The 27,872-nt window shown below is 44.5% G+C and overlaps 1 protein-coding gene across 1 annotated transcript; it reads right to left on the reverse strand.

Annotated features, from left to right (window-relative positions):
* Positions 1-27,843, reverse strand: EGLN3 (egl-9 family hypoxia inducible factor 3). The gene is made up of 5 exons (XM_082761462.1): positions 27,152-27,843; positions 7,160-7,279; positions 5,128-5,264; positions 4,375-4,448; positions 1-3,066 (listed from the first exon to the last, which is right to left on the reverse strand). The coding sequence occupies exons 1-5, from the start codon at positions 27,506-27,508 to the stop codon at positions 3,029-3,031; spliced, it is 726 nt and encodes a 241-aa protein (XP_082617588.1). The 5' UTR covers positions 27,509-27,843; the 3' UTR covers positions 1-3,028.
* Positions 27,844-27,872: the final 29 nt, after the last annotated feature.

A 27,872-nucleotide genomic window follows, 5' to 3' on the forward strand; every position in this document is an offset into this window, starting at 1 on the left:
GATAGGAATGTTGAAGGCACATTACCAAAAGGACTAGAAATTAAATGCCTTAGAGGAAAATACTCTTTCACAACTGGATGACAAGTGCTGTTTAACCACAGATGTTTCAGCCACCTCACCATGAAGACAAAACCCAAAGGAAAGAGCCTCCTTGAAATACCCTCTGTACCACAGCACGCTGCTGCTGGCCCCACAATTCTCCAGGCAATTACATTCTTGCAGAGCAGTTTGCAACAATTTCAGAGACAGGTAAGAGAAATCTACCTAAAAAACATCACAACTGGATTCCTACATGACCAACTCCCTACCACCACCACCACCCAGTTAAGCATCTTCAAGGACATCGTGCTACTGATCTGGAAATGGGGCAGAGGTCTGGAATGGAGGACAGGAACTGGTTTCAGAGCTCTGTGCCTTCAACTTTTTCCGTGTCATTATACATGTTAAATATAAAGGCAATGCTCTCTGCCATGGGATAATTACTTTCTCTCCTCTATCTAGGCCAGGAAGACATAGGCTAATAATGAAAACATGTAATTTATTTACAATAAATGCACCTATACTGTTCCATCCTCCATCCACTACACACACTGCTGCCCACTGCTGAAGACAGATGGTAGCTACAGTGGTAACCAAAGTACCTTTCTTTCTCAAACTTCATACAAGTCCCCTCCCCTTCTGACCCATCATTTTTCCATTGTTCTAGGCTCCAATGAAATTTTTGTTAACATCTCTTTATAGTGCACTGTTTTAAAGTTTCTAAATACAAAGCAAGACTTGCTTTGCTCTGTTTTAGCTGTCTTTGCCCCCTTTAAAATCATATAGGTGCTTAAAACTTATGTGCCATTATTAATTTTGCATAGTAATACAACAGGCAGGGATTTTTTTTTCTCCTGCCTTTTGAATAGTAACTCCCTGACTGCCCCTGTCAGAGAATTTGACTCCTACCATCTTTCAGAGGGCTACCTCTCACTTTTGGGGAAGAGACCTAACTTTCTCCACAACACAAACATTGCAGAATGAGAGTTTCAAGTTATGGTCAAATTTCCTTCAAGTCTATGATGTGTTATTTAGTTGCAAGCATAGCAGAATACCTTTTCAACATTAAAGAACATTTATTAAACTATGTCTTTTTCTAGTCTTGAGTTATAAGAGTGTTTGTCACAAGTTCCCTCATATTCCTCTCTTAAGGTGCACAGTGGTCAGGCTGAATGAAGTCCAGTCCATACAACCACAGCTGGATCTCTGGGAGAAGCCAGAGAGGATGAGGAGTTTCTTAGCACTACTGTATTTACATTCAAAATTCAAGAACAGGTTGAAGGATGTCCAGCTTCTTCTAAGACAGAACTGCTTAAGAAATACTCCATTTCTATTACTTTTTTTTTTTTTTTTTTTTTTAATGTCCAGGAATTTATTTCTTTTCTGTCCTATGTAGCTGTTACCCTTCTGTCAGTACAGGTTAATAGCAGCCATTGCATGCTTACTGCTCATTCCCTAGCTGAGGTGCAACAGACTCAGGCCCATTACCAGCACGGTGTGGTGGACTGGTTCAGGGACTGGCAGCTTGGGCAGACCACCTCTGCCACCGTGGGCAGTTGGCACAAAAATAGAGGACACCAAAGAAGGGATCTGGAATAGTAGGGCCTGATGTACACTGACAACCTGAGACAAATAAATGCAAGTGCATGTGTATCAGTGAGCATATTAGGCTGAGAACAATTAGTGTGAGTGATAAATACATCCACAGCTAGCTCTCAGCTTCATTAAGAGCTGTTCTGAACTGCATAGTAAGTGCTGGTTGTAGAAGCTTAGGCAGATAGGAGATGGACTCGATGAGTAACTGCTGAGTTAATAAGTTCTGAAAAATAATGGAGGAAACAAAGTGCTCTGCCAATTGAATAACTCTAGTCTGTTGTATCTCTCATGGCTTGAGCATAACAGAAATAGTTACCTGGCATAAAAGACCAATTGAAACTGAATCACTGTTTCATTGCAATTACATACACATGCAAAGATAAACAAATGTGTTAACTAAGGATAAGCAGCATAGAAATCAAGTCTAAGTCAACCATTATTCATGTTTGTCAGACTGCCAGACACATCTTTTCATTTCAGATTCACATCTGTGTCATACTAGATATAGTAGATGGAGAAATCATTAAAATGACAAACTCCGCATACTGTTGGCCTTTAGTGCCAACACATTGTGTGCCATCAGCCTTCCAAGTTCAGACTTTTGGGAGGTAATAGCTGCTTTACAAAACAGTGAAAATAGACAACATAAAACCAATCCAGCTCAGAACAGAAAGGAAATGGTTTTGCAAAGCTGTGGACAGATGCATAGGCACTTCATCTTCCAGCCTGGGACAGAAAGGGCAGTGCAACTGCACAGCTCTAACACGACTTTTGAAAAGTGATCAAACTCCAGGAAGTGCAATGACTGAATACAAAAGTCTGTTTGTAAAGTCATGCTACAGGAGAGCTGAGCCAATGTTCTGCACAGCAAAGCAATGAGCAGTCCATCGATAGGTTCAGCTAGGACATACCATAAATGACACTCCACAAAAATCCACTTTAGTATCACATTTCCAATATCTCTCCTTGCCATCAGCAGTCTGCCACAGATTTTAAACTTGTAAAGCTCCTTCCCATTGAGCTAGATTTTTTTTTTTCCTATAAAGTGCAAATAAGACTCAGGTTTTTCCCACTAGTTCCAATGATTGTTATCTTGCTTACAAAGTGATCAAAAGACAGTTGGCTGAGCCACTACCTTTTTTTTTTTTTTTTTTTTTTTAAATTAATACCCTGGTTATTTTTTCCAGCAAAAGGTAAACAGAAAACAAGGGTTCCTTCTGCCAGACGCAGGGCATGACAGGAGGCTGCCTTAAGTACCGTCAATGTAAGATGCACAGACTAGACAGAGACACAACCAGTGCATTCTTGTGCTTAACAAGAACATGCCATGGTCCACTGGAAACGGAAGTCATCTTTGGGGTCTTATTTCTTCACAAAGTTCAGAAACAGTTGATTAATCTTCATTAAGAGCCGCTTCTCTTTTCCTTGCATCTACATCAAAAAGATAAAAAAAAAAAAAAAAAAAAGGTTAAGTCAGAGTTCTGGTAGGGTTCATCCAAAAATGAAACATAATAAAGTTGGTTTATTGTCAATGGATAGCACTTCCCATTTCAGACTCTTGAAATAAGTTCATTACATGGACTGAATTGTTGTATGAATCAACATGTTAACAAGTTAGTCACGCTGAGGTTTTGTACATTTACCCCGCTGAAGCTGAATACAAATCATACAGTATGCAAGTAGCCAATAAACTTTCAGATTCTGGATTTGCAATAATTTCCCTCACCTGCCCTCAGCCCCTTGCTCATGATGGGTGAAGCCTCTATTTGCTCTGCCTGCCAGCTAGAGAAATGACAGCAGTCTACTCTGAAAAGCATTTGACTAATTATGATTTTGCCAGCTGTGTAGTACACATTTGAAAGGGGAGCAACACTGCGTTTTGAGGAACTGCCTGCAGCAGTCCCTGAAGACTTAGCCAGCATACCTTTGAGTGTGAACATAGGGTGTCAGAGCACATCTAGACACTCGTCCATTACTTGCATGTGAGTAGTGCAGTACCAGGCACTGCAGCTTGGAAAGCTGGGATCACCTTGTCCTGGGCTTCTGCACAAATGTCTCTGGGCTGTGAAACACAGCTGAAAGTAGGCAGTTCATATCACGATCACAGTTATGCTAGCAACTGCCTGCCAAAAGGTGCACCTATATGTATGTCTGAACTTAGTTTCTTTCCAACTCATAATCTATACGTTCCAGGGTTGTTATGAATGTGCCCACACAGAAATTACTTGTAAGTAAAAGACAAAACCCTTTTTGCATTACTGCAGTCCACAGATGCCCTTCATTAATACAGAAGACAGGCCCTATTCAGCTCGAACATTTAGAGAACATGATTATGAAATTGTTTATGCAAGTTTCATGACTGTGCTAAGCAATGTTTGGAGGAGATTAAATATGCTTCCAAATAACCAAAGAGCTTGGAGATTCCCAGTGATTGGAGCAGCTACCTAAGGTAAGACAATCTCAGCTGCACGTTTGGGAGAAAAAAAAAAATCAAGAGCCACCTCTCCCACATTCCTCACCATGGATGCTGAGGCCAGGCCTTAATTTTCTTCTTTCACAACTTTCCCACTTCACATAAAATCACTGACTGTTGATTAGAGACGAAAAAGCTTTCTGAAAAATGAATGCCATACCCATCTAGCTACAGAGTTATTCCCAGTCTGTCTCTGCCTTCGGGGGGAAATGAAAAAAAATTCAACGCAATTTGATATTTCAGGTGAACATTTTTAAGAGTCATACCAGTTAAGTTCCTGAACTTTTTTTTGGCTTCTGCTCTTTCTTCAGCATCAAAATACCACACAGTCATGGCATACCTGTAAAAGAAAAATCGTACGTTTGTTTCAACTTTCGCTAATAAAATAGAGCACCATTCTAAAGTTTAATTTTCAAAGAGAAATCTAACAATAAAACAACTGGATTAGTAAATAAAAAATATGATACACATGTCACATATTTGAAGACAAATATAGACAGCATTTTAAATGTCTACTTTATCAAGCACAGAAATATAGGTGAGAATTTCTGCTTGGAAGCACATAAGAGTGCACAGCCCCTGGTAACAGAGGGCAAAAGTAGCTTACAGACCTCTGCATGTTTTTCTGTTCTGGGATGCCTTTAGGCAGCTTGGGGGCTGCCCTACGTCACATCAGCTTTTCATAGCCTGCTGACAGATGGTAGCCCCAAGAATCCCTGTAGTGTTACAAGGGCAAAAGTGTAACCCAGCATCTCCCAGCTAAATAGCTATGCCTGGCTTGCAAGACTTCTCCTGTCACTGGCAGAGGGCTTCCCCCCCGCCCATCACATAAGGAACCTTATCATTCATGCCTGCTATTCCTCAACTGATATTTCCAGTGACTGAAATACAAAATCTAACAATCTTTTTATGCACATGTGTGTTTAAACATGATAGCACAATTTTAGGTACAAACAACATAATATTGGTCAAAGAAATGCTTTGCTTTTTCCTGGCCAAGTCTCAAATATACTACTTACCTGGTTGCATAAGAAGGCTGGACTTCATGTGGGTTCCTTCGATCTGACCAAAAAAAAAGCAACCTGTCAAAAATTGGCTCAACATCTGCTACATAGGACTTCCCCTCTGGGAATATCCGAAGAATTCCACCATGCAGCTGAAAGAGAAGGAAAAGGTTACTTTATACACATATAAACACCCACATATTCATGTGAACAATGACTTATTTTTCCCTCCTCAGCACCCAACAAACACAGAACAAACATTTAATGATAACCAAGACAGTTACATGACAACACTGGAACTGTACACTACATCTCCTGGCCACCTCAACAGTTTGTAATGTTTCAGCATAAACATCTGGCTAAAGTAAATGATTCAAGATAAAGAAAACACTGGCCCTGTCACAAATGCCCATAAACTTCTGAGTTCCCAGTCACATCTCTAGAAGCAGTGGATACCACAGGGGAGGTAAGGATGTTCCATTTCACCACTGTGAGATCAGACTGTCACCCCCAACAAGTGCAAGATGCTGCTCATGGTATTTCAGAGTCCATATCCAATCATATGAGTTAACTTTTACACCCTAGGAAGAATGAAGTCTTTATTGTTGTATTTGTAATTCACTGTAATATGTTCCCTGAATCTTCCAGCCATTCTTTCCCCTGCTTATGAAATAGCCTGGTTTCCCTACCACATTTCTCACCTTCCATTTGCCACCGGTTTCATGGAAAAAGTCTAGAGATCTGTACTCACTGTAGAAATTGTAGATGAGCCCTGCTGCTGTTAGAGGACTCTTTGGAGGCTTTTATGCTGCACCACAAAGTGCAGGGAAGATGCTGTCAACCCAGCACTGACCTGACTTAATACCTCCACACGGCATGCAAACCTCAGTAAGAAACTATTAGGTTGGGTTTAAAGCCACACAGCTGCTTTCACATGCCAACATAGTTATAGAGCATCTTATAGCGCATCTCCTCCAGCACACATTTGCACAGTATTCAGGTCACAACCGTGACCTACTCTCCACCTGCATCGTGGGTTTCAGAGAGGTTTCTTATTGTCCACTCAGGTGCTTCCTCACTATTGCAGTAAGCATGCAATGCAAAAAATCAGATATTTGCATTTTCTTCCACATCTCCTTTCTTCATTTCATTGTATTGGGATGTTTCCTAATCACACTCCCTGTAAAAGAATGTGTTTTCATCCAGCTCAGAGTTTTTAGTGGCACTGTCTCTAAATCTGAGCTCACTTTTGGGAGTTCATAATATTTATGTTTCTTTAAAGAGAAGCCACCTAATACTGGGCAAAACAGGTCAGAGAGAAAACAGGGCAATTCGCAAAAAGAACAATGAAAATGATTCTTTTTGGTAGTGGTAAATGGTTGCACAGCATTGCAACAACAGAAATGTAAAAAGACATCTTGCAGTTCTACAAACCCTTATTTTGTTTCTAACTTCAAGGTACAGTAAATTCCAGTCTGACTTCATTGTTTTATAATACAAGCAGAAACAAGCACACTGCTCTGCCAGGAGACCCACTGGTGGAGTCAAAGATGCAGAGAACAAACCAAGCCACATGCTTTTTCCCATCACATCATAAGGATGAAAACCACAAGTGCAGCTGACTGAAGATCCTCTGTAGGTCAGCTTAAAGGAACAGCATGAAGAATACTACAGTCACAAATTCAGGCTGTCATCTTATTCTGCTCCCAGAATCCACTTACTCCTTAGTGGATTTTGGTTCTTTCTAGTGCTTCGTTACTCTCTTCTCTAAACAAAGTATAAGTGCCAGCAGCCCAGTGCTTAGGTCGTTATTCTATTACAACAAAACAGTATGTGTGTGGGATGGGAGAGAGAATGATAAGGAAACAGTTCAGATTCTTACTTCCAAGGGGTTGCTATAAACACCACGAAAATAAATGTAAAGCGATGAAGAATGGACCAGCTGTTCAAGTTCACCACAGTTCACAGAAACAGCCAACAGTTCCAAAGCTCTGTTTCTGAAGTAATCATCCTTTCATGGTCTGGCTCAGCCCTGTGGCTCACTCACCTTGGAGTCCCAGTTCTTATTCAGGTAATAAATACAGGTGATGCAGCGCCCGTCACCATTTGGGTTGTCCACGTGACGAACGTACCCGGTTCCATTTCCAGGATAACAAGCGACCATGGCCTGAAAGATAAAGGTTGTAGGAAATACATTTTCAGAGATTTGTTTTTTTTTCCTTTTCTGATCATCCCACCACCAATTTAGCTCAGCATTTTTCAGATGGTCAATCCAAACGCTGCAGCAGACCCTACCAGAAGGGATTCTCACACAAGTTTCTCTTGCTGGGTGGATCAGCCAGCGCGAAATTCCAAGCAGGAAATACATACCTTTCGTATTTCACAGTATAAAAAAATGAATGAAACTAAAATACTGTTATGCATGGTGCAAGCTTTTTGATCTTTACAAGCTACGTGACTTTGAAACAGTTTGAGCTGAAGCTTGCTTAGGTTTCTAAAACCAAGCAGTCATTGCAAAACTGATTTGCCAGTCAAAATGAAAACAGAAAGTGATCCCAGGACATCACATCTTATACCTCCATCCTTTATTAATAATCTTCCAATTTCTGTCATATACGTCCCCATGGTCCAACACAAAGTGAGGTTCCCCAGGAGGTGTGGGTAAAAGTCCACCGAACAAAGTCTGTAAAAACCTGCAACTCTTGTGCTGTTTGCACAGGGCAGCACATGTTTGCTTTCACAGACTGAGCCACAGAACTAACCAAACAGCTTTCAGAAGAATAGTCCTCTTTGATCATCTCCAGAGCTGCTGATATAATCGCGTAATTCACTGTTTAAATTTCACCTTGAATGGTGAGATAAGCTTAATATGAATTATTCCAAACCACATGACCAAATTAAAAACAACAGGTCTTAAAAGGGTTTTTACAGCGAAAACATTAAACTTGAGTTGACTCCATTATTACCTTAAGCAGGCTGTGGGATAAGAGCAGGAGAAACTGCTGGTTAGATACCAGATCTTTGACTCAGCATTGCTCCTTCATAACAGGCACTACTTGGTAGTGACACCAGTCGCCTTCCTTGGCGTTTGCTCCACTAAAAATGTGGCAGTAGAAGTCTTGTTCCCACCCCTCCAACATCTCCATCCAGTACTAACAGAAAGAATGATGGGAGACAAGAGGCTAACTCTGGTTAGAAAACTGGGCACAGCATTCAGATGTGGTCTCTCAGGGCTGAGTAGGGGGAGGATGATCACTCCCCTTCGTCTACTGGCTGGGCTCTGAGAATATTGCCCTGGATGCTGCTGTGCAGGGGCATGCTCTGGACTCCCTTTCAGCCTGCTGCCTACCAAGACCCCCAAGGTCCCCAGGGAGCAGAACTGCCTGGAAACCCCCAGCCTGCACTCTTGCAAGGTGCTCCTTCCTTCTCAAGGGCACGACTTTGCATATGTCCATGTTGAATTTCATAAAGTTCCTGTTGGCCTGTTCCTCCAGAACATCTAGGTCCCTGTGAGTAGCAGCCCTGCCCTCGAGCACATTAACTGATCCACCCAGCTAGATGTTATCTCACATTTGATAAGATTGCACTCTCCCATCTGCTTCAGGTCATTGATAAGGAGGTTAACAGGACTGGTCCCATGACAGACCCCTGCGGTGCTGCATTTGTTACCAGTCTCTGGATACACTATGACTGACTAACCACTATCCTCCATCCCCAACCACATCTTTTACCCATTGTTTTCCAGCCATCCAGACCATAATATCCTAACTTTAGATACTGAAGTATTGTACGTGCCTGTCCCATGGAAGAAGATGTGATTGTGCACCACTTGCACAACCTTCCCTAATAATCCACCAAGCACAGTTAATAACAGCATTGAAGATGTGGCAATATAGGCTTTACCAAGAACAATTTAGATTTACATCTAAGAATCCTAGGGTTTTGGCTTTTTGCTTCCTAGCACATGCTAAAGCCATGATGGGACAGGGACAGAAGTCACCGTCAGCCAGCACAGTGGATCCATGGACTCTGCTATAGGAGCAAAAGGAGCTGGCCAATTAGGATGTGTGCACACCTACAAGTGCAAAAATATGGCTTTGCATTTCAAGTGATGTAGGAATTGGCTTTGCTTCTTCCCCACAGCCACCAGCAGAGCGGTATCTGCAGGTAACCATAAGACAGAGCTCGCTCCTCACCCAGGCACCTCAGGCCACAGCTGCTTTGGTGCTGGTGCCCTGCAGGGGCGGGAGATCATGTTGAACAACAGCAAAGGCATCTAATTCTCAGTAATAAACCCTCTTCCATCACGCCTGGCTGTTGGCAAGGTGCCTTGCCATAGGCCCCGTCTGCTCTATCGTCCTTCTGTTGCTATAAACGGCTCCGTAGCTGAGCTTACACTTCACTGTCAGCCTGAGAACAGCTGTAAGGGCCAGTCTACAGCCTAGCACTAGAAACAAGTTTGTTATAGGGACAAGCCTGGTGGAAGCCATAAGCCAGCTGTACCTGCAACGAAGAAGTGGTCTGAGGGGGCTATACCCTCAGAGAGCGGCACAACCCCCCTCATACATCCCCCCGTCCCAGCTGCCAGCACAGCAGCTCACGCAGGCCCACACCTCACCAATCTCATGCCAAGCAAGCTGGATTATATTGAATAATTAAGCCAGTAACCCTTTGTTGGATCGGGTCCCTGCACACCAGGGAATGTGACCCTGGCAGCTGAGAGGGCAGAGAGAGAGGCAGTGGTTTTGGGCAGCTGGAGAGTGGGGTGCCGGCCTCCACCTGCAGCCAGCACAGCCACCCACTGTGAGAACGTGCACCCATGCCACCAGTGCACAGGCTGGCTCCACAGAGCTGCACTGATCCCACCAGAGAGGTGATGCACAAGGGGAATAAAACCCCATTGTTGACTGATGCACATTAAACAAGGTGTTAACACAAAGTTAGAGAGACCTTAAGGAAGCCTTTGTTTGGAGAGCAAACATCACTGCAAGATTACTGAACTGCTCCCCAAACTATCCAATATTGCTACTATTTCTTAAACACCATAATCAAAAAGATGCTGAAAAATAATAGACTTCAGGCTAGATCCTTAAAGTGATTTAGGTGCTTGGCTTGCCACTGAAATCTGGCCAGAGTTTTCCCTGGCCTCCCCTACGCATGTTCTGTTAGCAGAACTTGTGCTTTGACTCTGAGACATTGATGCATTATTTATTTATTTACCACATGCACCTTTTGCAACCACAACATGCAGAGCCCCCGGGGATGAACCAGTAGAGCAATTCCCACAGAAATCAAACGCTCTGGCCACACTTTAACTTAACTTTAAGAAGAGAAAAAGTTTTTAGTATTAGCAGCAGCAAACGGAGAAAAGCAGAGTTGAAATATCCTTCTTCCTGGCATGACGAATATTTAAACGAAACCTTAAACAATGAGGGGAAATCATTCTGGTCCTCCTAGAGCCTGTTGAAACGATATCAAGCTTTATCAGAGTATTGTCTGGAGCAGCTCCAGAGCAGATCAAGCTGGCCTCAGCAGGGACTCCAGCTGTTAGCACTACTTTTGGATTCATTCAAAGCAAACAAGAAACAGGAGATGAGATGCGTGACCCAGACTTAATTTAGGTAATTGGTGAACATCAGCATCTGCCAGTTTAGTGCATGGGCTAGCTGCAAAAGCTGGAGGCTGGATCATGCTAATCAAATATCCACCTCTCTCAGGTGAGGGAGTGTCAATGAAAACCTCTCCCTATCCTTTTTCACTGTCATACCCAGACAAGCACACTCCTTTTTGGGGAGTACCTCTTTTCATCAACCATCTCCAATCCTAAACTAACTACAGCAAACACCAGTGAGAAATGTGCCCAGCGTCTTTTACTTGGCAATACAATCCGCAGCAATTTCTGTTAGTCGGGTTAACATCCCATTGTACACACTCAGAGGAAGTTCCAGCAATCCACCTTATTTTGAGTTGAAACAGATGAGTGTCTTACACAACAGCTGAACAGTTAAAAACTTTGATATGCAGATGTCCGTGTTTGCAGTCACACACACCACAGTTTGAAGACCAATGCTCTAGTGGTTTAGCTGACAGTCAGAAATTAAAGCCTACAAAACCTGGAAAATTAAAAGCAAATCATCAACACTGCAGTTTCTGCATTGTCATTATCAGAGATGTTAGCTTTCCCAAGAGGGTGCAAATCAACCACCAGTTAAACAAGCAGCAATTACCAGCTTTAGTAAGGAGCCAGAAATCATCAGTAAACTCCATGCTGCACAGAAGCTTTCAAAAATAAGTTATTCATCATTCAGTTTTAAGTATTACGCTCAAGTCAGCCAGAGAAATCTGCAAGTCAAACAGCAAGACACCAACGAAGTTTGGAGATGGATAAAAAACAACAGTTCCATAGAGAAGCTTTTTTCCCCCCTGCCTTCCAATGCTTTTAGGAAGGCGAAAACAAGTTCTCTTAGCCGATAGCCAGGACCATGCTGTGAGGCATCATTCTGCTACATTTCATAAAACAAGCAGCGCTGGAGTGGACTGATACTTGGAACAAAATGCTTCAGAGAATATCCCAGCTAGAAGATGCTCATAAGACGAAACAACCACACACTGCTGAACAGGAAGCCATGATGGCAGCAGGTATACCTGCCTCCTTGCCTGCCTGCACTAAGCCAGCGCCCTGACACGCTCACAGGGCAGGCTGTGCAGGTGGTGGTGTAACCCCACACCGATCCCAGCCTCTCCTCTCCAAACTACATCTTGTACAACCAGAGAAAGCTGACCTGTGCAACTCTACCTGGGCAACACAAGCCACCTCTACCCATTAACTGAGCACTCTAAAATATGCTTCTTCCATTATCTGCACCAGACTCTTCCTGGACATTGCTGAATAGCTGCCATTGTTGATCCCTAGCATAGATGACACCTGCATACAGCTTGTACATCGAACAGTTAAGTTCAGAATCACTTGTAAATTCTGTTAGTTGAAAGACACTCTATAGACACAAAGCAACTTTGACTCACAATATCACTTATTGTGGCTGTCTGGAAAACCAAGATATTAGTAAGAATTAATGGTGCTACAACCACTGCAGCTTTCAGATATGTTTATTTGGCTGCATACTTCCAAGTTTACCAAATTCCAGTCCAGTAAGTGGTATTCAATCCTGAACTCAAGAGCAAACAAAAATCACATGAGCAGATTTTAGGAAATGAGGACTACTGGAGTTCACTTGATTGACTTAGGTCTGAGTGCATATTGTACTCGAGCCGGTTTTAGTTTGCAGACTCGCACAGCATACAGCCAGAAAGCGAAAGGCACACAGCATGCTCTACATTAAAAGAACATGAGTAGTCTGACATTTCAAGATCAAAGACAAGAGATTCTCAGTTGAGGCTTGCCTGACACACAGGCACAACGGGGTGTTTCTTAAGTACTTGCTTGTTGCACCCAATTGCGCCCAAGTGTTTTCTACTGTGTAGCATATAATGGTTAAGTATAAAATATTCATGAACATTATTAAATATTAGTTTGCTTGAATTTATGAAAGTTAAAACACTCAGCTGCTATGCTGAAACAAGAACTAGGAAAATTGGTCTAATTTGATAGTCTGTAGAGATGGGAGTGAACAAAGGGAAGAAAATTATGTTAAAACAGAGTCAGAGACAGCCTCATGCCTATTGCAGAGGGAATCACCAGTTCCAAGAGGAGGGTGGGAGGGTGAAATCCTGCTCACTTCAGTCATGCAAGACATGAAATGGGCTTCAGTGGCAGTATTGCATGAAGTACCTCATTTCCTCACCTGTAACTTGATTTTCAGTCTTCAGTAAACAAGCTGTTGGATTTACAGAGCTAAGCTTAGCCTTATCTGTTTGATCAGCATCCTGCTCAGGGGAGGCAAGAGAGGGGGAAGGGTGTGAGGAAGGAGCTTGTTTTCAGAAATTAAAAAACACTGGGGAAAGAACTATAATTCGTCAGGGAAAGCCATCTGTATGTTTTCCACTTCAACCTTCATCTTCATACTGATGCTTAAACCCAAACAGTATGGAAAGCATCTAAAAAAGTAAAAACAGCCACCAGAGATAACAATAAAAACCCCAGGGCAGATACCTTCTTTCATGAAGCACAAAGCAGATCAAACTCCACAAATTCACCTTCAAGCACTGTCTGCCAAAGACTTTCTTCATTAGCTTGTGGAAGCAGCCCTACAACATGAAGGTACCTGGGATGCTGGTGGCAATAGTCTACTTAATGGTCAGATGATGCTGAGCAAACTTGATATGAAAGACTGACAGGACCCTGTACTGGTAGGCAGCTAATTTATGGAAGTCTGGAGCACTGTATGTTGGACTTCTTTAATAGTACCTTAATGCTGTGCAAGAACTTACAACTACACAAAAAATCCTGTTGCTATGGTTAGCACTTCAGCCAATTGGTCTCATACTTGCTCCTCCCTGCATGCCTGTGACTTTGATCATCAGACTGAGATCTCCCAAGAACCAAAAAGTTCATCGCTCCCTTCTTACTCCATTTTGGTCATACACATACACCAATGTAGCTCAATTACTGTTTCCAGGTGTACAGAGACATATTTTGGAGAATTTTTTGAGCACCAGCAAGAGATTGGGAATTGTGAGGGAGAGTATTGCTCTCATCTTCAGGGAAAAAGATGCAGAGGTACTCAGGTTATTCTTGTTTATTGTTCAGTTTTCTATAAAACAGAAGATTACTGAATTTCTTCTGGGTGGAAGCAAACAGAAACAAAGAACTACCCATGAAAGTTCTGTTCATGGATTTTCACCATACCACACAGCTGTTGACAACTGGCACGCTACCCAGTGGTAGCTGAAGGAGTCCCTTTCAGATCTCGTGGAGTTTATCTGTAAGGAAGCTAGGTCATAGATTGACACTGCTTTAAAAATGAACTCACCATTATATGAATCTGTAGTGGGACTTAGGAAGCTTTTCTAATGATTGACAACAAAATTCAGTTCTTCATGAACTGAAGAGTCCTATTAATGTGAAGGACAGCTTCAGCTTGTGCCTATTTTATTTCTTTTCTCAGCAGAACATCCACTTAGAGACAAATTTGGATGTCCTTCAATTTCAAGCTGGATGCCAGCGTAATGCTGCTGTGAAGTGGGAAGGCACAGAGCAGCCATGCCTTGCATTGGCCATGGCTGTCTGTAGCTGCCAAGAGAGAGGGGAGCATTTGCAAACCAAGCTTTGGAGACAGCAGTGAGATTCACTGGGATCCCGGGAAGTATCCAGCAACAAGGGGAATTCAAAGTTGGACAGGCTATTCAGGGAATGGCAAAGGACCTGACACAGACAGAAGCTCTCCAGGCTCCAGAGGAGAGAAATCAGATTTTTAGTTCTCTGGGTGAAAGGGTTGCAGGCATTCACTTTCTTCCAACACCTCTTGCTTTCAGACCACTACCTAGATTCTGTCCTCAGCCTTCTGGCATGGCCAGGAGAAAACAAAATAGTGAGGTTTAAGGAAACAAATCCAAAACTGCCATAGGATCCCAACTATACTTGCAGTGAGCAGCTTTGCCTCTTCTAATCATTAAAAGGATTAACCTCCTTCCTTGTATGTTTAATTAATCTACATACTGCTGCATGCTTATCAATTTACACTTTCCTCCAGCTCCCCAGCACTCCTGTCTCACATTCTGCAAGGTGAAAATCAGGTTAAGATTTTTATTTCACATCATCTTCTGACCTAAAACTACATTTTAGGCTGAAACATTAGCCAGCCATTGTGCCTTGCACGCACACAGTGACAATACAGCTTCCGAAGAGATTATCGTGCTGTGAAGAGCAGACATGCCATCATGGTAGGACCTGAAATTTAAAAGGCTATTGCCAGTGAATTAGTTCACTCAAGGATATTCAGATTAAGCCTCCAATTAGCAGCCGTAAACATGCGCAGTGCTGCGATGTATCAATAAAGGCTGCTTCAGTTTGGAAGGACCGCCCGCCCCTCAGCTGCCGAGCCCTGGCTGCCGGCCAGCGAGATGATGGCTTAATGACAGTGCTACGTGCAGAGCGTGAGGCTATCGGCAATCAAACACAAACTTTACTCCAGAGTGCACTTCATGGAGAAGCTGTGGAGGGAAGAGGAAAAAACCCACGCTCACTGCACACACCATCGAGGAGGCACTTCTCTTTTCTGGTTCCTGCTGGCCCCGCAGCACATCCGCGCCCTCCCTTCTTACACACACGGTGCCATATCTGTGCTTTAAAAACACCCTGTGTGATTGCACTTGAGGATCATTTAAGCCTGCGCTTGAAGGTCTTTCATCACCCAGAAAACCACTCTGCTCCCCTTTCTCCCCCAGGAGGCAAACCTGGACGACCAGAGCTAATGAGAAAGCACCCCGCACATCCGATGCAGATGGAGAAAGCATCCTCTGTAACGGGTCCCCGGAGACAGGGGACAATCCCCACCCACACAGAAAGGGGAATTGTCACTGCAGGCTCATTAAGGAAATCTGTAAGGATGTCCCTGGATGTTCAGGCTCTCAGTGGGGAATAAATGCAAGGTAACCGGCAAATGCATTCTCTGCAGGGTATTCACACCTATTTGGTAGGAAGGTCATCACTCCTTAAATCCTCTCTCCTTTCATCTGTTGTCAGCATTGAAGACTTTTTCAGTTCTACTACTAATCACCCAGCAGATTACACCACACCACGTTTTTTCCTGTAAATTTAAAGACTTCTGTGTATTTTGAGACTCTTCCATGTGCATTAATAGAGGCCACGAAAGATGGCCACCAGACAGGCAAGCCTACATGGGAGTCTTGCTGCTATTAGGACTGCCTGAGCTGGCTGAAGTCCCTTTTTTCATCATTATTCATTTACTTTTAAATCTGCAGGCCCAGGGCAAGTGAACAACGCTGCCCACAAGGCTTTATCTGTCAACACGTGGTTGGTGGCACCCACAGTGCTTTCTGCGAGCATCACACCCCAGAGAATTGCCAACGGGCAGAGGTGGCTGTGAGCCATCACCACCTTCAGGAGGACATCGCTGGAGAGAGGCATTCTCCTTTGCCCTTTTCCCAGAAGTACATGTCCCTCCCTGCTGCCAGGGAGGGAGGCAGGGTCCAGACCTGGGTCGTCACATGAGGCAAGTACCCCAAATGTGCCTCAAGGGTTCTCCCAAAGTTGACAGCTTCTGAAGCTGCTGAGACATTCCCACAGTACATAAACAGGGATAAATGGTTCTCAAGCATTTGTTTTCATGGCAGTATCACTGAATTAAGATTAATTGATTAAACTTGTTGTCTCCTATATTAATTTTGCAGTGAAGCTGTCTCACTTGCCCCCCTCCCATTTCCTGCTCAACCCCCAGCACCTTCCTGGAGGACATTGCCGAGCTAGCAGTACACTTATCCCTGCACAGGATTTTGTGGAAATGAATATTTATAGGCAAAACTCATTAAAGTTACCTATAATAAATTACTATCAGAAATCATTTATGTTGTGTTTAAACAACATGTGTAGTCTTTAAGGCTTTGCCTGCCCATAAAGTTGTGGGGCCGTGACTACACTTGTACCTCGCAACAGCACAACCTATCGAGTGCGGGTGCAATTAAAGGGGGTGAACGTGTGCATAATGACACAGCACTTTCCCCACAGAAATGGAAAGAAGCTGTTCAAATTCAAGGTCATTTTGTAATGATATAACTACATACCTGTTCTAAGGTTAGGCAATAAAAGCCATTAGTAAATAAGTACAGTTCAAGTGTTGTAGTGCCTGCCCTCCCCATGTACATAGTTGATACTTGTACCAGCAAAACATGTGTCAACACAAACAGCAAATCTGAGAAAAGAAAACAAATACACACAGTGATGCACACAGAAAATCACAGTCCATCTTTATAATTGCAAACCCTCACAGTTGCACATCTTAAAGCTGTTGCCAAAAGCCCTTGACCCCTAGACGAGGAAGCCTGGCCCTAAACACAGCTGCCAGGCATCATCAGAGCCCAGGTTTCAGCTCAGGCAGATGAATTCCCACTTTTTTCCACTGGTCAGAGCTCTCCCACAGATTTATGCTGCCACCACCTGACAGAAGTGCCCAACCCCACAGGCCAGCTGTGCAGCAGCAGCTACCACCCACTGTGACCTGCTGGCCAGGGCAGTGGCCCCGTGCAGGGACACAGCAGCCATGGGCCACTGGTTTTCTCCCCTGCTCCATTTGTTCTGCTCCCTGCTATCCCTCTGCAGCCTTACCCAGTAATTCCCACTGCAACAGCCCTTGGGAGGCTTCTCAAAACAGAAATTGGGGCTGGGTCCCAAAGTAATGATGATGGTCTTCAGCATGAAAGGTGGTTTTTGCAGGAAGGACAGCAATGGTTGAGGAGGGAGGTGGTCAGTCTGGTGTGAGTTCAGGATATTTCCTGAGGATGCAGAAAGCCTGGAGAGGTCTTTCTGGCTCTGTTCCCTCCTTTTTCCTCTTCCTCTCTGGCAGCCAGCACAAGGGGAGCGGTAATGCAGGGGCAGCCGGCGGGGGCTGTTCTGCAAGGGTGCAGCTGGTTGGGCAGCCAGGAGAAGCAGCCCTCGTCCCCGTCCCACAAGAGGTGGGGCAACAGGCAGGGTGGGTAGGAAACCCTCTGGTGAGGGGCTCAGCTGGCTTTGCTGGAGCTGTGGGGTACAAGTGCTCCTCTGTGATAGAAAGGGCAAAGGGGGAAGGAGATACAGAGGCAGAGATGGAGGGGTACATCGGCATCATTAGTTGTGGGGGTGCAGTAGGCACTGGGTCTACCTATAGCTCTGGTCACCGTCAGCACAACTGGTGCTTTTCCTAAGCACAGCCAAGGCATCACACTAACATAGCTCATCATTAGCAGCAATTCCTTCTACAGATGGTGAGCAGTGAAACAGGCTTTTAACCGAGACCCAGCAAAAACCACGTGGAAACTAAGAAAAAAATATGTATTTCTTTCAGTTGCAGTCATCTTAAATAAAAAAATAAATTTTTTAAAAAAAAAAAAGAACAAAAGACAGGTCAACATTTTCATCTCACCCAGAACTTATCAGTCAGGTAGGCACTGAGCCTTCAAATCACAAGCTAGATGCCAGGTTGGGCATTTAAGAATATAACAGCAAAATGCACAACCCAATACTTCAGCCTTTGACCACTATCATATGCTGAATTATAATAAATTTGGCAGTGAGAACTGGCATTCGCAAATCCTCTCACTGCTCCTCTGTGAAGAGGAAGTCTGTAAAATACTTAACCAGGCAGTGACCCTTCCTGTTGGCCGGCCTCAGAGACACCATGCACATGCTGCACAGACAGGGGAAATCAGAGTACACGTTCATTTCGGGAAATGGAAGCATTGGTGAATACTGTAAAGAACAGTGTTATCAATACATCTTGGGGGACCCTAGATGTATTGATAACTGTGTACGCACAGCTAGTCGTATACCATGATTTACATGCCTCAATGGCAGGATGTGCTACAGCATTTACAGTGAAGCTCCTCCTTTTTCCACCTTCAAACCACTTCTACCAGACTCCCGATGGGAACTCAGAAGGGAAAGGTGCAGTTACACTTTATATAGTCCAGCAGCAAACAGAACATCTTAAGACTTCACCTCAGAATAGTCAAGGACTAAGACATTTAAAAAAATAAAGAAAAAGCCCACTCCTACCAAATTCTCCTAGTTCTGCATGTTTTCCCTCCCTGAAGCCTATAGCAGTCAGCAGGCCCCATGCCAGCACCTACTGTTTGACACTGCTTTGCAGCCCAGCACCATTTCCCCATATGCATTAGTGCAATAACTGCTGCTGTTACTGGCATGAGGCAGGTTTGCCACGAGATAGTCAATTGCAAAGGTCAGAAACAAATCATAACTGGCATCTATAACATGAACAGTGCTAGTACTAGACCTTTCATCAAAAAGGGCTCTTTGCTCCCTTCCAACGCACCATATAAGTAAAAGATGTTCCACATTGCAAATCTAAAACAAAACATAGACAAAAACTTAGGGCAGCACAAGAGATCACTGCAACTTTTCCTGAAGTATTCTAAACATTCTAGTACAGTCCAAGCCAAGCGCCAAAGGATGTACTTCAGACCCATTGATTTCCAAGAGTCTTTAAAAAAAAAAAAAAAGTACTTAAGTGAGTTGCTGAAGCAGAGCCAAAGCTTTAAAAACATTTGTCTTATCAAATTGTATTAAAAAATGACAGTGCAAGAAATGAGGTCTACACAAAGATTAATTATTAGCATGACTTAGACAGGAAAAATGCAAACATTTCTTGTTTGGACAGTCAGATCTAAGAAGAAAGCAAAGAAAGACAACTCTGACCAAAGGATTCATATGAACTAGATACATATTAGATTCAAAATAATGATAAAAAAGTTATCTATTTGCTACAAAGTAGGCTGCAATTCCCTGGTGTTTGTCAAAAGTTGTGGTTACCCTGTGCTTTCCAGCTGACAAAGCTTTGGACAAACTGTTTCCAGTCTGTGCAGACAGCATGCTATACTCTACTCCTCTAATTTACACTGTTCATTTCAGACTGGGTGGCTAGTGGCATGAACATTTACTAAGCCTTCACTGAACCATTAAGTTCAGTAAAATCTCTTGCACTTTTTCATTTGTGAGAAATCAGAGCAACAAGCAGCTTGTTCAGTAAAGTGCTTTCCATTAAGTGCTTTTCATGGTGGCACTAAGTTTCTTTGTCTATGTTATCTTGCCAAAGCACAATGACAAGAGAAAAAACAACTGCAGGGAAAAGCTCCCCTGTCAGAGAGGCAGGAGACGCATATGTGAGTGGGCGATGGAGGGGAAATGGGGCATAGTGCTCTGTCCAGATCACAGCAGGAGCAGTAGGGAACTGCACGCCTGCAAATAGTTAAGCAGTAGGAGACAGTGTGTTTGGCAGGAGCCTCCATCATTTTTCTTCCTCCACCTCACTGTCTGAACAGCCATAGAAACCTTCCTGGTTCTCTGACCAACTCCCTGTCATCTCTTTTCAGAGCAATGAAAGGTCTAAAACAAATTGCTGTGTAACATCATGAGTAAATCAAAACCTTTTGTCAAGCCACCCCATGTTCTGTGCTAACACAGCAGTTATTTATCATCCTGAGCCCACCAAGGGGGCCATCAGCTGCCCGCAACACAGATAGCAAGAGCAGATCTTGAAACACCTCTGCCCTAGAGCTCCTCTAGTAATCCAATAAAACCTTTCCAGAAGCTGAGAAACTTGTGTTGCTGGCAGCCTTCTGAAAACATTGTTTCAGTCTTCAGCTTTGTGACAAGGATTAGTTATGATAAATCCAATCCACTGTTCCAAATTCCCTCAAGTTGCTATGCACATAGATAGCCTCCTTCTCCCTAAGTCTAAAACCAGCAACACTTACTCACCAGCTTCCCCTCCTGACCTCCTAATTCTCACAAGCCACCCACCGCAAAATGGATGAGCACTATGTGGCCTGCTGATGCCGAAGGACAAGTTGCCATTGACCTATTTCACAACAGGAAAAGGCAATCCAGTTGAAACAGAAGCAGGAAAATATAAAACCTTTTTTAAAATGAGTATCAGAAAAAAAGTACTTTGACTTCATAAGAATCATCTTGAAAAGTTTGGTAAAAGTATTGATCTTTTCCAAGCGTGTCCAGTCTGCTCAGCAAACATCGAGATTTCATCTGATTCAGAATGCCTTCATTGTCATTGTGACTTTTATCTTCTCCCTCTGCCCCACACCTTCCACATATGAAAGGAACTGCTGAGGAAGTTGCTGAACCCCACCACCAGCGCCATCACTGCAGGAAAAAAGTCTGTCTGGAAAGACAAAATGGTGCAGTGGAGGAGACAAGGGAAGGAGAAGAGACTTCTAGGGATTAAGTCAAGAATTGCTTGGGATAAGGCTGTATTACTTCAAGCTCTTTTCCAGGTAAGTCTGGAAGTCAAGGAGCCAAGTGTTTACTGTGTAATCGAGTAAAGACACTGGGTTAACACAGACAGCTTGAGTTCTTAATGGAAAGGAAGAAGTTCACTTTTATTGTGCACATGTTGTCCTTCATCAGTGTTACAAGCACCAATGCATCTTCATTTAAGCATGTACTGTTATTAGCACTGAGCTGTAATGAACTCAATTATTCATTAATAACCACCTTGGAAAAAGGCTGTGTACAGATTCTAATAGCAGGGACCTGCTCCCCTCCTTCCTGAAGTGCAAGCTCAGCCCGCTTGGTGAGGCGGGGCGGGGGGCACTGAACTCTGAATCTTGCAGCTTTCCCCAGCAACTCTCCCAAGGACACTTTGCCTTGCAATGCTGCACACACCCCTGGGAGTCCAAAGGACAAACATGCTGTGTGCTGAGAGGCACTAATGCCACCTGTGTTACCCAGCTGTGTGGGGAGGAACAGGGTAAGGTTTACATTGACATGTAATGAGCAATGAGCCCTTATAAAAAAACAAACCAAAAGTCACCTATTTACTTAGAGCTTGCAATAGGGATGTTGACAGGCATGCCAGTACAGCTCCCGCAGCAGGTCTCCAGCTTTACAAGCTGACATAGTGGCACTGGGATGAACCGGTACCAGCACAGTTATCACAGTGGATGGGAAAGGTGCTGAGGAAGATGTCCTACTGGTATGGGACCAACTGTGGAAAACCTCACTGCTTTGCCATCATTACATAGCTCAGGAGTCCAATTAAGACCCATCAAGCACTGCATGACTGCAAAGCTACAGACAAAAGGAAAAAAGTCAAGTAATCTGCCCTGACACTATAAATGTGCACAAACTAAGGATAAACAGACCACTTTGCACTCTACACAGTCTAGCCCACGCTTACCTCCCTTTTCTTACCAGATTAGCCATCTTCTGCCTTCCTCTGCAACTGTGACTATGAAGCACACAGGCACGCTCCTCAAGGAAGGCTGCTGGGTGGTGGGGGAGAACACTGCAACAAGAGGAGGACAAGAGGACCAAGGGCAGCCACTCAGCTGGCAAAGCCTCTGGCACAACATGCAGGTGAGATTTTTCCCAAAAATGTTTTTAATTTCTTATTTTTATTTAAAAAACAAGAACAAAAAAAGGCACCAAACCTAAGATGCTTCTAAGCCACTTCACTTGAGTATGAGTTCACATACCACCCCACAGAGGCCACCCATGCTCCTGAGCTTGCTTGTGGGCATGTGCATCACTGATTGTAAAATATTGACCCATTTTGCCAATACCCTATCCCTGCTGAGTGAAGAAGCAATCTGAAAGATTCTCTATATAACTATTACCAGAAAGAAAAAGCATCTTTTGAAAGTTTTAAAAAGTGATTGAGAATAATTTGATGACGAACAAAAACAAGAGCTAATATACCCAGGTTTATACTCATTTATTGCTCTGACTGTCAAGTAAAAATTATACATTCCTGTGTATAATTAACCAGGCTAACTAATCTTGCTTGACAAACACAGATATAAACATCAGTTTTGACACAGAGCCAAAGCAACCACTCCAGGATCCCTGCCAATGCTGAATTCCTCAGTCTGATATCATAAAATGACTTGTCTGTTGTATTTACAGTTCCAGTGGCTCTGGACTCTGCCGGCAGCCAGCCAGAAGAACAGATTTGAACTTACCCATTATGCCAGAACATGTGCATTTGATTAGAAAAAAGAAAGAAAAATTATGCATATTTCTTCTGGATGGTGGTATTCATCAGACATCCCATTGTAAACTAATTGCAAGGCATGCTGCTACGCAAGTATCAAAAATCCTTTGTGAAGTATAATGAACCCGTATATTTCTATAAGCAGTACTGCTCTTCAGCTCTGCTACCCTGCTCCTTACCTCCACACCTCAAGTCAGAAAAAGCAGTGTGTTTCACATTATTTTAATTGCAATGGACAGAATTTGAATTCTGAAGAGTATAGAGAATAGAAGCTTTCTTCTTTCATACATAAATACAACAATATTTTACCTTATTACCTGAGTTATGAGGAATGTGGTAAAAGCCACTCTAGCCCAGCCTGTGACATTTCATGTTTCTTAAATCCTCATGAACAGAAATCTTGGTAAAAACCTGCTAGGCAGGCCATGTGTTAAAACCTGCCTAAGAACACCCTATCTCATGGCAGGCAAAAGGAGACACCCCATTTTTCAGCTGTCACTCACAAGCCACCAAGTGCCACCACCACAAAGTGCCAGCTTCTCCTGTGACATTTAGCAAGCCCATCAGTGTGCTGGTGAGCAGGAAAAGTGTCACAACTACAAGTGGAAGATGTGAAAAGTGTCCCAGAAAAAGCAAAAGGCCTACATGAAGATTCTGAAGCATGTGTTTCAGAAGAGTTCACATCCCACAGGGACTTCTAAGCAAATGAATCACATATTGGAAACATATTTTTTAAACTTCAGGCCATATACTTGATACTGAACAGGAGCAGTTGGATTATGAGCTAAAAACAGTCACAGGCTTTCCTCAGAAAAGATCAGCTCCTGAAAATAAGGCAAGGAGCCTTAATCCCATTTCTAGCCAGCAGGACTCATCAGCACCCAGCACACGCAAGGTGAGCTCGAGGTCCCCAAAGGCAGCCCTTATGTGGATTTCAAACCCCAACAGCACCCGAGAGGGTACCAGTGACACGGGGTGGGACAGGCCTCAGCCAGGACCAGAGTGCAGAGTCCAAGCCGAGTGCCGCCACACCGGTTCGAAGTCCCTTCCACCCCTCACTGCAGGCACCAGCGCCTCCAGCGCTGACTGGGACCAGGCTGTCACGCGGCTTCTTTCCTGGAATATTTTCCCACCTCTCTCTCTCTCTTTTTTTTTTTTTTTTTTTTTTTTTTTTTTTTTTTAAAATGTTGCTGCTTTCAGTTATACATTTATAATACAGGGATTATTCTCCAGGACTGACATCTCACCTCCTACAAAACTTTATAAATGCCCCTTCCCCCGGAAGTTTTACACAACATGGCAGGCCCCCGTGCCACCTCTGCACCTGAGCAGCACTCAAGTGGGCCCAAGCTTTACTCAGACAGGGCCATTTCCACTGCCCCAAAAGCCCCTGGGGAGCCCAGCTAGCACCAAGAAGGGACTCTGGGAGAAGGGACTTTGGGACAGGAGGAGCTCATCAGCACTTCACAGGCAGCCCCCGGGGGCACTTCAGGTGACTGGCCTGGCAGGGCAAGCTGCAAGCTCACTTCCCAGCCCCGTCCCCTCCACCAAGCACCAGAGCTCCTGCAGCATGGAGACCGGTCCCTAGGACCAGGCTGACCTCCTCCTCAGGTCACAGCATCCCTCTGTACGAGGATGTGAATCCTCTTGCACCAAGAAGGCTGACCCCAGGTCAACTACACCTTGGTGAGGTCCTCATCCATTTAATTTCTGTAAGTGGGCAACCCTTGTATTATTTTACTAGAAAACGGGAAGTCTAGGGGAATGCAGAAGCCAACAGGCACTATGTTGGGTCTGCAACAGAGTAGCACTCTGGAAGGATGTTGTCTAGTTATTTTTATCTTTTAACCATGTCAGCTAATATTTTTAAATATGGCTCGTTCCAAAGATAAATTTGGATCACTGCTCTGCAAAGATGAAAGGTTACATTTCATTATCAGCCCTCAAATACCAACCAACAGCTCTTAAGTGTATCCGGTGCTGTTGTAAAAACATATCTTCCACCCATTCTCTTTGACGCAATCTTAACTTTCTTGTAATGGTGTTGAAAGTCATATGGAAATAGCAAAGTCCTAACTGACTGATTTCTCATATGTAGATGCAAGGAAAGCTTCCTTCAGTGTATGAAAGTCTTTCTTGCCTCTTTTGTTTTTCTTGGTAGTTACAAAAAGCAAAAGCATGAAGCACATTACACTAAGCAGACAATAAGCTCACAGAAGTTCATTTGCTAAGCAAACCTCCCCCCTCTTCCAGTACTTAGGCTGAAAATTAAAGACATACTTTTGTTTTAAAAAGGCTCACACTTTCAACATACTGCTCTGGACACTTAGTCCCATCTGTCTAATACCCCCACATCCCAAACCAATAAATTAAAGTGCTGATCCAGTGGCTCAGAAACAACTCCCTTTCCCAAACATGTGGCAGTTTTTTGGGCATCCAATTCTGCTTCTAGTCTAACTGGTAAAATAAAAGACAAATACTTTGAATTTAAAACTGATTTTTTATTTTTAGCATATGCACTCACAATTCTTCAAAAAGATAAACAACATGGGCTGGTTTAATGGCAGAAGGGAAATGTCCATAGGTGACGTGGGAGCCTGCATGCACTGCAGTAGTCATTTGGTTAGTCACAGGAAAAATCTTCCTGCTGAAGATGTCCCACATGCCAGCTACAGATGACAGCTACTACTCCCATATCCATGGCATTTATTATTATTATTATAATAAAGGGATTGGTTACTATTAATTTCAGATGGAAATTCATCTGCACACAGCTTTACAAATTATATTGAGTCCCTTTCAATCCTGGAGTATAGTATAGCATTACCATTTGTTTGGAGTCTGATACCTTTCCTGCTAAAGAACAAGAGCCAAAAAAATCACTTTACAGCAAGTAACTTCATAATTATTTATAAAACAAGCTCTGTCCTGCATTGTTATTATTGGTACAAAAATGACTGCAAGAACACAACTCAGTTTTAAAGTCATCTCTACAATCCAAATTCACTCCCCAAAAGACCTTTATCTCCAGCCAGTGCCAACAGCTCTCATGCACACAGTTGAGTTTTCCCCATAAAAACCTGACAAAACAGCACTGCACTTTCAGCAGTACTCAGGCACACAGAAGAACAAACTAGGATGTTCTTACAGGCATGCCAGAGACGACTGGTTATTTATACCTCCCTGCACCAAACAGGCTCCTACCACAACTAAGTCAACTTCAGTCAGTTTCCATTTAAAAGTAAATCTACTCAAGCTCTAACTGAATTGATCAGTACTTCAGTGGGGCTAAGCACTAGATCAATGCTCCAGCCTTATTCTCATCACCGCATGTAGGTGTGCAGGGGCAGAGAGGTGCATGCACACACAGGTCTTAAGGTGTTCCCAAGCAACTGGTAAGCATACTTTTTTTTTTTTTTAATATTATTTTCTGTTAAAAAATTACATACATACTTATAAGAACAAAACAAACACAGCACCTGTCACGTATCCCTGTAGTTTAGTGCAAGTTAGGATGAAAAGAAATGCCTAACTCCACTTTTGTCATGTTTCTTTGTTGGTTTGTTTTTTTAAAGCTTTATCATTTCTATTTCTCACGCATCTCAAAAAGATGTGAATGTTTTGGAAGCATGCTATTACAGAATTCAAGTCAGAAGAAAAAAGAAACCTGGACATTTTGAGCATTCAGGACAACGAAACAAAGTTGGTTCCAAGCCAGTCCAATTTGCCACTGCAAGACGAGGTACAAAAAATGAAGTTAGCCCAAACTAAAGTAACTACATGGCAAGGGCAATGAAATTTTATTGGGAAAGACACCTATGATGGTGATATACAAGTGCCCTCTCCACTCCTGAGCAAGAAAGCCTACAAGAAAAATAATTCTCCCCTTCCAAAAAGAAAGTTTGCCACACTCAAACAGAGCATCCCTTATTTTGTGCCACATCCCCGATGCTGCAAGGACAGCCTCTTCAGCTGCAGGGCACTGGCAGAACACTGAAACTAGTTCGGAAAACACCACCGCATGGGCGCCAGCAGCCAAGCAAGGCGATGCCAGCCGCGTACGTGCACACAGAGGGGTAGGGAGCTCTCCCGCCCACCTCAAACAGCCCTCCAAGGGAAAACCACGATCAAGGCCAGGCTTTTTCTGCCAGGGTGCTCCCAGCCCCGGCGGTGCCGGCTGCCCGCAGCTGGGAAGCACCCGGGGTGCCGCCGGCAGCAGCCCCGCTCCTTGGCGGTGCCCGGCGGCACCGGGTTCGCCCTGACCAGAGTCGACAGCGACACAGGAACTGTAGGGGGAGGCGAGAGGGCTCCTACCCGTTTCCCGGCCCCCGGGCACGGCGCGGCTTCCCCGGGACGGGCACGGAAAGTTTGTGCGACCGCGGGGCTCCGCAGCCCCTTACCTTGGAGCGCTCCTTCACGTAGTACTTGCCGAGCCGGCTCCCGCAGTACATCACCAGGCGGTCTATCAGTGTGAGGAGGAAGTTGATGGCCTCGCAGCCCTCCTCCGTGCCCCCGATCCACTTGATCTGGTCGCCACGGAGGTGCCGCTTGGCGACGCCGCGGCTGGGGCCGGCCAGCTGCCCGTCGGCCAGCTCCCCGTCGCGGTGCATCCGCTTCACCCGCTCCAGCACGCAGTCCCCCACCACCTCCCCCAGGAAGTTGTCCAGGTAGCAGAAGCCGATGTCGTGCAGGCAGGGCACGACGTACTCCAGGGCGATCCTCTCCAGGTCCAGCCGCATGATGTGCCCCAGCGGCATGGCGCGGCGGGGACGCCTCGGGAGGCGACACCCGCCGGCGCCAGGCCGAGCACCGCGGGGGCTCCGCCGCCGCTCTGTGCCGGGTCAGGCCGGGACAAAACTTTCCCGGCGGCGGCCGCCCGGGCTGCGCTCAGCACCGCGGCCGGGCACCGCGGGGACAGCAGCGCCGACGGAGCCCCGCGCTACCGCTGCTGCAGCTACCGCTGTGCGAGCAGCGTGCGCTGCTGGGGAGCCGTGCGGGAGCGGCGGCGGGCGGCAACCCCCGCCCGCTTTAAGGAGCGGGGCGGCAGATGGCCCCGCGCTGATTAATACGCCTGCTACGTGCGGGATGTGTGCTCGCCCGCCCGCCCGCTCCCGCGGCGCC

Source organism: Aythya marila (genome assembly GCF_965140915.1).
Source record: "Aythya marila genome assembly, chromosome: 5".
Lineage (NCBI taxonomy): Eukaryota > Metazoa > Chordata > Aves > Anseriformes > Anatidae > Aythya > Aythya marila.

Excerpts from the sequence above, each read along its gene's own strand:
- EGLN3 (XM_082761462.1), bottom strand. The coding sequence starts at position 27,508 with ATGCCGCTGGGGCACATCATGCGGCTGGACCTGGAGAGGATCGCCCTG. Across the intron at positions 5,265-7,159 it reads ATAAGAACTGGGACTCCAAG|CTGCATGGTGGAATTCTTCG; the intron begins GTGAGTGAGCCA and ends CTTCTCTTTCAG. Across the intron at positions 3,067-4,374 it reads AAAGTTCAGGAACTTAACTG|ATGCAAGGAAAAGAGAAGCG; the intron begins GTATGACTCTTA and ends TTTTTGATGTAG.